Here is a 14,753-nt window from a genome sequence, read left to right as displayed (position 1 = left end):
TCTGCATCGTAGAGGGATAGGAGCACAGCTACCACAGTCTATCCTTATGGTTTATACACCAGTAAATCTCTGCATCGTAGAGGGATAGGAGAAGCACAGCTACCACAGTCTATCCTTATGGTTTATACACCAGTAAATCTCTGCATCGTAGAGGGATAGGAGCACAGCTACCACAGTCTATCCTTATGGTTTATACACCAGTAAATCTCTGCATCGTAGAGGGATAGGAGAAGCACAGCTACCACAGTCTATCCTTATGGTTTATACACCAGTAAATCTCTATTGGCGAGGGGATAGGAGAAGCACAGCTACCACAGTCTATCCTTATGGTTTATACACCAGTAAATCTCTGCATCGTAGAGGGATAGGAGAAGCACAGCTACCACAGTCTATCCTTATGGTTTATACACCAGTAAATCTCTATTGGCGAGGGGATAGGAGAAGCACAGCTACCACAGTCTATCCGTATGGTTTATACACCAGTAAATCTCTGCATCGTAGAGGGATAGGAGAAGCACAGCTACCACAGTCTATCCTTATGGTTTATACACCAGTAAATCTCTGCATCGTAGAGGGATAGGAGCACAGCTACCACAGTCTATCCTTATGGTTTATACACCAGTAAATCTCTGCATCGTAGAGGGATAGGAGAAGCACAGCTACCACAGTCTATCCTTATGGTTTATACACCAGTAAATCTCTGCATCGTAGAGGGATAGGAGAAGCACAGCTACCACAGTCTATCCTTATGGTTTATACACCAGTAAATCTCTGCATCGTAGAGGGATAGGAGAAGCACAGCTACCACAGTCTATCCTTGTGGTTTATACACCAGTAAATCTCTATTGGCGAGGGGATAGGAGAGGCACAGCTACCATTGAACAGTCTATCCTTATAATATAATAATAATAATAATATATAATATATGCCATTTAGCGGACGCTTTTATCCAAAGCCACTTACAGTCATGTGTGCATACATTCTACATATGGGTGGTCCCGGGGATCGAACTCACTACCCTGGCGTTACAAGCGCCATGCTCTACCAACTGAGCTACAGTTACCTACCCTTTATACACCAGTAAATCTCTGCATTGGCGAGGGGATAGGAGAAGCACAGCTACCACAGTCTATCCGTATGGTTTATACACCAGTAAATCTCTGCATCGTAGAGGGATAGGAGAAGCACAGCTACCACAGTCTATCCTTGTGGTTTATACACCAGTAAATCTCTGCATCGTAGAGGGATAGGAGCACAGCTACCACAGTCTATCCTTGTGGTTTATACACCAGTAAATCTCTATTGGCGAGGGGATAGGAGAAGCACAGCTACCATTGAACAGTCTATGCGTATGGTTTATACACCAGTAAATCTCTATTGGCGAGGAGATAGGAGAAGCACAGCTACCATTGAACAGTCTATGCGTATGGTTTATACACCAGTAAATCTCTATTGGCGAGGGGATAGGAGAAGCACAGCTACCACAGTCTATCCGTATGGTTTATACACCAGTAAATCTCTATTGGCGAGTGGCTTTAGGACTTCCGTGTCATTACACAAACAGACGATACCTCCTTCTATTGAACTAACAGCCGCTGTTAAACCACCCAGCTACTTCCTGACGTCTGCGATTCAGACCGGAAAACCAAATATAACTCCGGGTTTTAACTCCTTTAACAAAAACAAAAAACCCAAATAGCCACCATGGAATCAACATCTAACAACTACGAGCGGAACTGTGTTCTGTGTTGTCAGGAGCTCGACATCTTCGCCCTGGGGAAATGCGACCACCCGGTGTGTTACCGCTGCTCGACCAAAATGAGGGTGCTGTGCGACCAGAAGTACTGCGCCGTGTGCCGGGAGCAGCTCGACAAGGTAACACCGACTACCGGGCCGACTACTCTACAGCGGGGATGCGCTGGGAACACTGTAGGCCGTGGTATATCTGCTCAGCTACGTTTCTAATCATCTCTCACGGACTCTTATCCAACTCCTTCAGTTGGGTCGGAGGGGTTTTATTTACTTACTTAGATAGTTATTCGTCAAAAAGTCAACCATATATTTGTAGTTTGTAAGTGGTAATAGGCAGGCACGAGCTAACCCCTCCACACACACACAGTTAAATGACCTAAGAAACGTAATGACTAACGTTAAGCTTGAGTGTTGTCACAAATAGAACAAAGAGGTGAGTTATAACACATATTTTGGTGTTATTGTCACCAGGTAAATAGTTGTTGTATTTATGTAGGTAACTAATAAGTATGTAATCGATGCTATGAGGCCATGTACGGTTGTCTTATGAGAGAGAGCTGTCAGGCTTCATGAAGGGTGGTGGTTATGTAATGGTTTTTAATTTACTACCGGGGACGGGACTGTCTCCCCTCCCCGTACCATGGACCTAGCCACAGAGGATCCATTATATTGACCAGGGCCCGGTTTCCCGACAGCGATGGCATTTTGGTTGTTTTAACTATCTTATCCATCTTTCCTACAACGGCCGATGATGTTACATGCGTTTCCCCAAAACACCACGTAGAGAGACAGCGGTCTGATGGATCGGAAGAAAGAGATCACTGCTCTTAGGAGAAGTTTTCTCCATTCAAATATGACCTTATTAACATGGTCATTATTTCACAATGCAGACGACGGATCGGCTCCTAGACAGATATTAGGCCTAATGCTTTCTCAATAAAAATGCACTAAATCACAGATTTGGCACGTCATTGCTCGCATGTTAGGCTACACATGATATTTTTTTGACAAATTACAGATTTTGTGAAAAGTACAAGTAGGAAAGGAAAATAGAAGTCAATTAATTGAACGTGAAATGTAATTTCAATATACTTGAAATGAGCCTATAGCCTAATGTTTAAATTTGAATGCATTCATCTCATTTAAAAAAAAAAATTTAATAGCTTTTTATACTTCACATCAATTGCAAAGACATTGAGATCTTTGTATTCGTAGTGGACTTTGTTCTGAGGTGATCAGTGTTCAGAAAGATCAGCCATGTGATTCTATGTTTGTCTCGTTTAGCAACTCGGTCATTTCCAAGTTTCCTAGTTCTGTGGCATGATGCAGGCATTATGCCCTGTTTACATTGTGAAGGACACTACATGACCAAAAGTATGTGGACACCTGTTCATCCAACATCTCATTCAAAAATCATGGTCTTTAATATGGAGTTGCCCCCCCCCCCCCTTTGCTGCTATAACAGTTTCCACTATAACAGTCCAATGGCGACAAGCTTTACACCACTCCGGCTGACGCTTGGCATTACGCATGGTGATCTTAGGCTGAGTTTTAGGTTGTAGTTATTATAAGAATGAAATGACTATTTCTCTCTATACCATTTGTATTTCATATACCTTTGACTACTGGATGGTCTTATAGGTACTATAGTATTGCCAGCCTAATCTATTGGATGGTCTTATTGGCACTATAGTATTGGATGGTCTTATAGGTACTATAGTATTGACAGTCTAATCTATTGGATGGTCTTATAGGCACTATAGTATTGGATGGTCTTATAGGTACTATAGTATTGGATGGTCTTATAGGCACTATAGTATTGCCAGCCTAATCTATTGGATGGTCTTATAGGTACTATAGTATTGGATGGTCTTATAGGTACTATAGTATTGGATGGTCTTATAGGCACTATAGTATTGCCAGCCTAATCTATTGGATGGTCTTATAGGTACTATAGTATTGCCAGCCTAATCTATTGGATGGTCTTATAGGTACTATAGTATTGGATGGTCTTATAGGTACTATAGTATTGGATGGTCTTATAGGTACTATAGTATTGGATGGTTTTATAGGTACTATAGTATTGGATGGTCTTATAGGCACTATAGTATTGGATGGTCTTATAGGTACTATAGTATTGGATGGTCTTATAGGCACTATAGTATTGCCAACCTAATCTATTGGATGGTCTTATAGGCACTATAGTATTGCCAACCTAATCTATTGGATGGTCTTATAGGTACTATAGTATTGGATGGTCTTATAGGCACTATAGTATTGCCAACCTAATCTATTGGATGGTCTTATAGGTACTATAGTATTGGATGGTCTTATAGGTACTATAGTATTGGATGGTCTAATAGGCACTATAGTATTGGATGGTCTTATAGGTACTATAGTATTGGATGGTCTTACAGGTACTATAGTATTGGATGGTCTTATAGGTACTATAGTATTGGATGGTTTTATAGGCACTATAGTATTGCCAGCCTAATCTATTGGTACTATAGTATTGACAGCCTAATCTATAGGTACTATAGTATTGGATGGTCTTATAGGCACTATAGTATTGCCAGCCTAATCTATTGGTACTATAGTATTGACAGCCTAATCTATAGGTACTATAGTATTGCCAGCCTAATCTATTGGATGGTCTTATAGGCACTATAGTATTGCCAACCTAATCTATTGGATGGTCTTATAGGTACTATAGTATTGCCAGCCTAATCTATTGGATGGTCTTATAGGCACTATAGTATTGGATGGTTTTATAGGTACTATAGTATTGGATGGTCTTATAGGTACTATAGTATTGGATGGTCTTATAGGTACTATAGTATTGGATGGTCTTATAGGTACTATAGTATTGGATGGTCTTATAGGTACTATAGTATTGGATGGTCTTATAGGTACTATAGTATTGCCAGCCTAATCTATTGGATGGTCTTATAGGCACTATAGTATTGGATGGTCTTATTGGCACTATAGTATTGGATGGTCTTATAGGTACTATAGTATTGGATGGTCTTATAGGTACTATAGTATTGGATGGTCTTATAGGCACTATAGTATTGGATGGTCTTATAGGCACTATAGTATTGGATGGTCTTATAGGCACTATAGTATTGGATGGTCTTATAGGCACTATAGTATTGGATGGTCTTATAGGCACTATAGTATTGGATGGTCTTATAGGTACTATAGTATTGGATGGTCTTATAGGCACTATAGTATTGGATGGTCTTATAGGCACTATAGTATTGCCAGCCTAATCTATTGGATGGTCTTATAGGCACTATAGTATTGCCAGCCTAATCTATTGGATGGTCTTATAGGCACTATAGTATTGGATGGTCTTATAGGCACTATAGTATTGACAGTCTAATCTATTGGATGGTCTTATAGGCACTATAGTATTGCCAGCCTAATCTATTGGATGGTCTTATAGGTACTATAGTATTGGATGGTCTTATAGGTACTATAGTATTGGATGTTCTTATAGGCACTATAGTATTGGATGGTTTTATAGGTACTATAGTATTGGATGGTCTTATAGGCACTATAGTATTGGATGGTTTTATAGGTACTATAGTATTGGATGGTCTTATAGGCACTATAGTATTGCCAGCCTAATCTATTGGTACTATAGTATTGCCAGCCTAATCTATTGGTACTATAGTATTGCCAGCCTAATCTATTGGTACTATAGTATTGCCAGCCTAATCTATTGGTACTATAGTATTGCCAGCCTAATCTATTGGATGGTCTTATAGGCACTATAGTATTGGATGGTCTTATAGGCACTAGTATTGGATGGTTTTATAGGTACTATAGTATTGGATGGTTTTATAGGTACTATAGTATTGGATGGTCTTATAGGCACTATAGTATTGCCAGCCTAATCTATTGGTACTATAGTATTGCCAGCCTAATCTATTGGTACTATAGTATTGCCAGCCTAATCTATTGGTACTATAGTATTGCCAGCCTAATCTATTGGTACTATAGTATTGCCAGCCTAATCTATTGGATGGTCTTATAGGCACTATAGTATTGGATGGTCTTATAGGCACTAGTATTGGATGGTCTTATAGGTACTATAGTATTGCCAGCCTAATCTATTGGTACTATAGTATTCCAGCCTAATCTATTGGTACTATAGTATTGCCAGCCTAATCTATTGGATGGTCTTATAGGCACTATAGTATTGGATGGTCTTATAGGCACTATAGTATTGGATGGTCTTATAGGTACTATAGTATTGGATGGTCTTATTGGTACTATAGTATTGCCAGCCTAATCTATTGGATGGTCTTATAGGCACTATAGTATTGGATGGTCTTATAGGCACTATAGTATTGCCAGCCTAATCTATTGGATGGTCTTATAGGTACTATAGTATTGCCAGCCTAATCTATTGGTACTATAGTATTGCCAGCCTAATCTATTGGTACTATAGTATTGCCAGCCTAATCTATAGGCACTATAGTATTGCCAGTCTAATCTATTGGATGGTCTTATAGGCACTATAGTATTGCCAGTCTAATCTATTGGATGGTCTTATAGGTACTATAGTATTGCCAGCCTAATCTATTGGTACTATAGTATTGCCAGCCTAATCTATAGGCACTATAGTATTGCCAGTCTAATCTATTGGATGGTCTTATAGGCACTATAGTATTGCCAGCCTAATCTATTGGATGGTCTTATAGGTACTATAGTATTGCCAGCCTAATCTATTGGTACTATAGTATTGCCAGCCTAATCTATTGGTACTATAGTATTGCCAGCCTAATCTATAGGCACTATAGTATTGCCAGTCTAATCTATTGGATGGTCTTATTGGTACTATAGTATTGCCAGCCTAATCTATTGGATGGTCTTATAGGTACTATAGTATTGCCAGCCTAATCTATTGGATGGTCTTATAGGCACTATAGTATTGCCAGCCTAATCTATTGGCACTATAGTATTGCCAGCCTAATCTATTGGATGGTCTTATAGGTACTATAGTATTGCCAGCCTAATCTATTGGATGGTTTTATAGGCACTATAGTATTGCCAGTCTAATCTATTGGATGGTCTTATAGGCACTATAGTATTGCCAGCCTAATCTATTGGATGGTCTTATAGGCACTATAGTATTGCCAGCCTAATCTATTGGTACTATAGTATTGGCAGCCTAATCTATTGGTACTATAGTATTGCCAGCCTAATCTATTGGTACTATAGTATTGCCAGTCTAATCTATTGGATGGTTTTATAGGCACTATAGTATTGCCAGCCTAATCTATTGGATGGTCTTATAGGCACTATAGTATTGCCAGCCTAATCTATTGGTACTATAGTATTGGCAGCCTAATCTATTGGTACTATAGTATTGACAGTCTAATCTATTGGATGGTCTTATAGGTACTATAGTATTGGATGGTTTTATAGGTACTATAGTATTGCCAGCCTAATCTATAGGCACTATAGTATTGCCAGTCTAATCTATTGGATGGTCTTATAGGTACTATAGTATTGGATGGTTTTATAGGTACTATAGTATTGGATGGTTTTATAGGTACTATAGTATTGACAGTCTAATATATTGGATGGTCTTATAGGTACTATAGTATTGCCAGCCTAATCTATTGGATGGTCTTATAGGTACTATAGTATTGCCAGCCTAATCTATTGGATGGTCTTATAGGCACTATAGTATTGGATGGTTTTATAGGTACTATAGTATTGACAGTCTAATATATTGGATGGTCTTATAGGCACTATAGTATTGCCAGCCTAATCTATTGGATGGTCTTATAGGCACTATAGTATTGCCAGTCTAATCTATTGGATGGTCTTATAGGTACTATAGTATTGACAGCCTAATCTATTGGCACTATAGTATTGACAGTCTAATCTATTGGATGGTCTTATAGGCACTATAGTATTGCCAGTCTAATCTATTGGATGGTCTTATAGGTACTATAGTATTGACAGTCTAATATATTGGATGGTCTTATAGGCACTATAGTATTGCCAGCCTAATCTATTGGATGGTCTTATAGGTACTATAGTATTGGATGGTCTTATAGGCACTATAGTATTGCCAGCCTAATCTATTGGATGGTCTTATAGGCACTATAGTATTGCCAGCCTAATCTATTGGATGGTCTTATAGGTACTATAGTATTGGATGGTCTTATAGGTACTATAGTATTGCCAGCCTAATCTATTGGATGGTCTTATAGGCACTATAGTATTGCCAGTCTAATCTATTGGATGGTCTTATAGGTACTATAGTATTGACAGCCTAATCTATTGGATGGTCTTATAGGCACTATAGTATTGCCAGCCTAATCTATTGGATGGTCTTATAGGTACTATAGTATTGCCAGCCTAATCTATTGGATGGTCTTATAGGTACTATAGTATTGGATGGTCTTATAGGCACTATAGTATTGCCAGTCTAATCTATTGGATGGTCTTATAGGTACTATAGTATTGACAGCCTAATCTATTGGTACTATAGTATTGCCAGCCTAATCTATTGGTACTATAGTATTGGATGGTTTTATAGGTACTATAGTATTGGATGGTTTTATAGGTACTATAGTATTGACAGTCTAATATATTGGATGGTCTTATAGGCACTATAGTATTGCCAGCCTAATCTATTGGATGGTCTTATAGGCACTATAGTATTGCCAGCCTAATCTATTGGTACTATAGTATTGGATGGTCTTATAGGCACTATAGTATTGCCAGCCTAATCTATTGGATGGTCTTATAGGTACTATAGTATTGCCAGTCTAATCTATTGGATGGTCTTATAGGTACTATAGTATTGCCAGCCTAATCTATTGGTACTATAGTATTGGATGGTTTTATAGGTACTATAGTATTGGATGGTTTTATAGGTACTATAGTATTGACAGTCTAATCTATTGGATGGTCTTATAGGTACTATAGTATTGGATGGTCTTATAGGCACTATAGTATTGCCAGCCTAATCTATTGGATGGTCTTATAGGCACTATAGTATTGCCAGCCTAATCTATTGGATGGTCTTATAGGCACTATAGTATTGCCAGCCTAATCTATTGGATGGTCTTATAGGTACTATAGTATTGGATGGTCTTATAGGCACTATAGTATTGCCAGCCTAATCTATTGGATGGTCTTATAGGCACTATAGTATTGCCAGCCTAATCTATTGGATGGTCTTATAGGTACTATAGTATTGCCAGCCTAATCTATTGGTACTATAGTATTGCCAGCCTAATCTATTGGCACTATAGTATTGCCAGCCTAATCTATTGGATGGTCTTATAGGTACTATAGTATTGCCAGCCTAATCTATTGGATGGTTTTATAGGCACTATAGTATTGCCAGTCTAATCTATTGGATGGTCTTATAGGTACTATAGTATTGGATGGTTTTATAGGTACTATAGTATTGGATGGTTTTATAGGTACTATAGTATTGCCAGCCTAATCTATTGGATGGTCTTATAGGCACTATAGTATTGCCAGCCTAATCTATTGGATGGTCTTATAGGTACTATAGTATTGGATGGTCTTATAGGCACTATAGTATTGCCAGCCTAATCTATTGGATGGTCTTATAGGTACTATAGTATTGCCAGCCTAATCTATTGGATGGTCTTATAGGTACTATAGTATTGGATGGTCTTATAGGTACTATAGTATTGGATGGTCTTATAGGTACTATAGTATTGGATGGTCTTATAGGTACTATAGTATTGCCAGTCTAATCTATTGGATGGTCTTATAGGTACTATAGTATTGCCAGTCTAATCTATTGGATGGTCTTATAGGTACTATAGTATTGACAGCCTAATCTATTGGTACTATAGTATTGGATGGTTTTATAGGTACTATAGTATTGGATGGTTTTATAGGTACTATAGTATTGACAGTCTAATCTATTGGATGGTCTTATAGGTACTATAGTATTGGATGGTCTTATAGGCACTATAGTATTGCCAGCCTAATCTATTGGTACTATAGTATTGCCAGCCTAATCTATTGGTACTATAGTATTGGATGGTCTTATAGGCACTATAGTATTGCCAGCCTAATCTATTGGATGGTCTTATAGGTACTATAGTATTGCCAGTCTAATCTATTGGTACTATAGTATTGGATGGTCTTATAGGCACTATAGTATTGCCAGCCTAATCTATTGGATGGTCTTATAGGTACTATAGTATTGCCAACCTAATCTATTGGATGGTTTTATAGGTACTATAGTATTGGATGGTCTTATAGGCACTATAGTATTGCCAGCCTAATCTATTGGATGGTCTTATAGGTACTATAGTATTGCCAGCCTAATCTATTGGATGGTCTTATAGGTACTATAGTATTGGATGGTCTTATAGGTACTATAGTATTGGATGGTCTTATAGGTACTATAGTATTGGATGGTCTTATAGGTACTATAGTATTGCCAGTCTAATCTATTGGATGGTCTTATAGGTACTATAGTATTGCCAGTCTAATCTATTGGATGGTCTTATAGGTACTATAGTATTGACAGCCTAATCTATTGGTACTATAGTATTGGATGGTTTTATAGGTACTATAGTATTGGATGGTTTTATAGGTACTATAGTATTGACAGTCTAATCTATTGGATGGTCTTATAGGTACTATAGTATTGGATGGTCTTATAGGCACTATAGTATTGCCAGCCTAATCTATTGGATGGTCTTATAGGTACTATAGTATTGGATGGTCTTATAGGCACTATAGTATTGCCAGCCTAATCTATTGGATGGTCTTATAGGCACTATAGTATTGCCAGTCTAATCTATTGGATGGTCTTATAGGTACTATAGTATTGACAGCCTAATCTATTGGTACTATAGTATTGCCAGCCTAATCTATTGGTACTATAGTATTGGATGGTTTTATAGGTACTATAGTATTGGATGGTTTTATAGGTACTATAGTATTGACAGTCTAATATATTGGATGGTCTTATAGGCACTATAGTATTGCCAGCCTAATCTATTGGATGGTCTTATAGGCACTATAGTATTGCCAGCCTAATCTATTGGTACTATAGTATTGGATGGTCTTATAGGCACTATAGTATTGCCAGCCTAATCTATTGGATGGTCTTATAGGTACTATAGTATTGGATGGTCTTATAGGCACTATAGTATTGCCAGCCTAATCTATTGGTACTATAGTATTGGATGGTTTTATAGGTACTATAGTATTGGATGGTTTTATAGGTACTATAGTATTGCCAGTCTAATCTATTGGATGGTCTTATAGGTACTATAGTATTGGATGGTCTTATAGGCACTATAGTATTGCCAGCCTAATCTATTGGATGGTCTTATAGGCACTATAGTATTGCCAGCCTAATCTATTGGATGGTCTTATAGGCACTATAGTATTGCCAGCCTAATCTATTGGTACTATAGTATTGGATGGTTTTATAGGTACTATAGTATTGGATGGTTTTATAGGCACTATAGTATTGCCAGCCTAATCTATTGGTACTATAGTATTGGATGGTTTTATAGGTACTATAGTATTGGATGGTTTTATAGGTACTATAGTATTGACAGTCTAATCTATTGGATGGTCTTATAGGCACTATAGTATTGCCAGCCTAATCTATTGGATGGTCTTATAGGCACTATAGTATTGCCAGCCTAATCTATTGGATGGTCTTATAGGCACTATAGTATTGCCAGCCTAATCTATTGGATGGTCTTATAGGCACTATAGTATTGCCAGCCTAATCTATTGGATGGTCTTATAGGCACTATAGTATTGCCAGCCTAATCTATTGGATGGTCTTATAGGTACTATAGTATTGCCAGCCTAATCTATTGGTACTATAGTATTGCCAGCCTAATCTATTGGATGGTCTTATAGGCACTATAGTATTGCCAGCCTAATCTATTGGATGGTCTTATAGGTACTATAGTATTGGATGGTTTTATAGGTACTATAGTATTGGATGGTTTTATAGGTACTATAGTATTGCCAGTCTAATCTATTGGATGGTCTTATAGGCACTATAGTATTGCCAGCCTAATCTATTGGATGGTCTTATAGGCACTATAGTATTGCCAGCCTAATCTATTGGTACTATAGTATTGGCAGCCTAATCTATTGGTACTATAGTATTGCCAGCCTAATCTATTGGTACTATAGTATTGCCAGTCTAATCTATTGGATGGTTTTATAGGCACTATAGTATTGCCAGCCTAATCTATTGGATGGTCTTATAGGCACTATAGTATTGGATGGTCTTATAGGCACTATAGTATTGCCAGCCTAATCTATTGGATGGTCTTATAGGCACTATAGTATTGCCAGTCTAATCTATTGGATGGTCTTATAGGTACTATAGTATTGACAGCCTAATCTATTGGTACTATAGTATTGCCAGCCTAATCTATTGGTACTATAGTATTGGATGGTTTTATAGGTACTATAGTATTGGATGGTTTTATAGGTACTATAGTATTGACAGTCTAATATATTGGATGGTCTTATAGGCACTATAGTATTGCCAGCCTAATCTATTGGGTGGTCTTATAGGCACTATAGTATTGCCAGCCTAATCTATTGGTACTATAGTATTGGATGGTCTTATAGGCACTATAGTATTGCCAGCCTAATCTATTGGATGGTCTTATAGGTACTATAGTATTGGATGGTCTTATAGGCACTATAGTATTGCCAGCCTAATCTATTGGTACTATAGTATTGGATGGTTTTATAGGTACTATAGTATTGGATGGTTTTATAGGTACTATAGTATTGCCAGTCTAATCTATTGGATGGTCTTATAGGTACTATAGTATTGGATGGTCTTATAGGCACTATAGTATTGCCAGCCTAATCTATTGGATGGTCTTATAGGCACTATAGTATTGCCAGCCTAATCTATTGGATGGTCTTATAGGCACTATAGTATTGCCAGCCTAATCTATTGGTACTATAGTATTGGATGGTTTTATAGGTACTATAGTATTGGATGGTTTTATAGGCACTATAGTATTGCCAGCCTAATCTATTGGTACTATAGTATTGGATGGTTTTATAGGTACTATAGTATTGGATGGTTTTATAGGTACTATAGTATTGACAGTCTAATCTATTGGATGGTCTTATAGGCACTATAGTATTGCCAGCCTAATCTATTGGATGGTCTTATAGGCACTATAGTATTGCCAGCCTAATCTATTGGATGGTCTTATAGGCACTATAGTATTGCCAGCCTAATCTATTGGATGGTCTTATAGGCACTATAGTATTGCCAGCCTAATCTATTGGATGGTCTTATAGGCACTATAGTATTGCCAGCCTAATCTATTGGTACTATAGTATTGCCAGCCTAATCTATTGGATGGTCTTATAGGCACTATAGTATTGCCAGTCTAATCTATTGGATGGTCTTATAGGTACTATAGTATTGGATGGTCTTATAGGCACTATAGTATTGCCAGCCTAATCTATTGGATGGTCTTATAGGCACTATAGTATTGCCAGCCTAATCTATTGGATGGTCTTATAGGTACTATAGTATTGCCAGCCTAATCTATTGGTACTATAGTATTGCCAGCCTAATCTATTGGATGGTCTTATAGGCACTATAGTATTGCCAGCCTAATCTATTGGATGGTCTTATAGGTACTATAGTATTGGATGGTTTTATAGGTACTATAGTATTGGATGGTTTTATAGGTACTATAGTATTGCCAGTCTAATCTATTGGATGGTCTTATAGGCACTATAGTATTGCCAGTCTAATCTATTGGATGGTCTTATAGGCACTATAGTATTGCCAGCCTAATCTATTGGATGGTCTTATAGGCACTATAGTATTGCCAGCCTAATCTATTGGTACTATAGTATTGGCAGCCTAATCTATTGGTACTATAGTATTGCCAGCCTAATCTATTGGTACTATAGTATTGCCAGTCTAATCTATTGGATGGTTTTATAGGCACTATAGTATTGGCAGCCTAATCTATTGGTACTATAGTATTGACAGTCTAATCTATTGGATGGTTTTATAGGTACTATAGTATTGCCAGTCTAATCTCGGGAGTTGACAGGCTAGAAGTCATAAACATCGCTGTATTCAAGCATTGCGAAGAGCTGCTGACAAACGCAGTAAAGTGCTGTCTGAATGAATGCTGACGAGCCTGCTGCTGCCTACTGCTGCCTACCACCCCTCAGTCAGACTGCTCTATCAAATCATAGACTTAATTACGAGCCTGCTGCTGCCTACTGCTGCCTACCACCCCTCAGTCAGACTGCTCTATCAAATCATAGACTTAATTACGAGCCTGCTGCTGCCTACTGCTGCCTACCACCCCTCAGTCAGACTGCTCTATCAAATCATAGACTTAATTACGAGCCTGCTGCTGCCTACTGCTGCCTACCACCCCTCAGTCAGACTGCTCTATCAAATCATAGACTTAATTACGAGCCTGCTGCTGCCTACTGCTGCCTACCACCCCTCAGTCAGACTGCTCTATCAAATCATAGACTTAATTACGAGCCTGCTGCTGCCTACTGCTGCCTACCACCCCTCAGTCAGACTGCTCTATCAAATCATAGACTTAATTACGAGCCTGCTGCTGCCTACTGCTGCCTACCACCCCTCAGTCAGACTGCTCTATCAAATCATAGACTTTCATAGACCTACCACTGCTCTATAAAATATCAAATCATAGACTTTCATAGACCTACCACTGCTCTATCAAATATCAAATCATAGACTTAATACTGCTGCCTACCACCCCTCAGTCAGACTGCTCTATCAAATCAGAGACTTTCATAGACCTACCACTGCTCTATAAAATATCAAATCATAGACTTAATACTGCTGCCTACCACCCCTCAGTCAGACTGCTCTATCAAATCATAGACTTAATTACGAGCCTGCTGCTGCCTACTGCTGCCTACCACCCCTCAGTCAGACTGCTCTATCAAATCATAGACTTAAT

General features: G+C 38.2%; 1 protein-coding gene across 1 annotated transcript in view; it reads left to right on the top strand.

Annotated features, from left to right (window-relative positions):
- Positions 1 to 1,691: 1,691 nt before the first annotated feature.
- Positions 1,692 to 14,753, top strand: part of LOC124021221 (E3 ubiquitin-protein ligase ZNF598-like) — a 46,565-nt gene continuing 33,503 nt past the window's right edge. Inside the window, 1 exon segment of the mRNA XM_046336566.1 lies at positions 1,692 to 1,875. Coding sequence (XP_046192522.1) covers positions 1,705 to 1,875 — 171 coding nt within the window. The 5' untranslated portion in view covers positions 1,692 to 1,704.

The sequence above is a fragment of the Oncorhynchus gorbuscha genome, unplaced genomic scaffold, assembly GCF_021184085.1.
Source record: "Oncorhynchus gorbuscha isolate QuinsamMale2020 ecotype Even-year unplaced genomic scaffold, OgorEven_v1.0 Un_scaffold_1092, whole genome shotgun sequence".
Lineage (NCBI taxonomy): Eukaryota > Metazoa > Chordata > Actinopteri > Salmoniformes > Salmonidae > Oncorhynchus > Oncorhynchus gorbuscha.
Note: the sequence above shows the minus strand (reverse complement) of the source record. Positions and strands in the feature narration are given on the sequence as shown.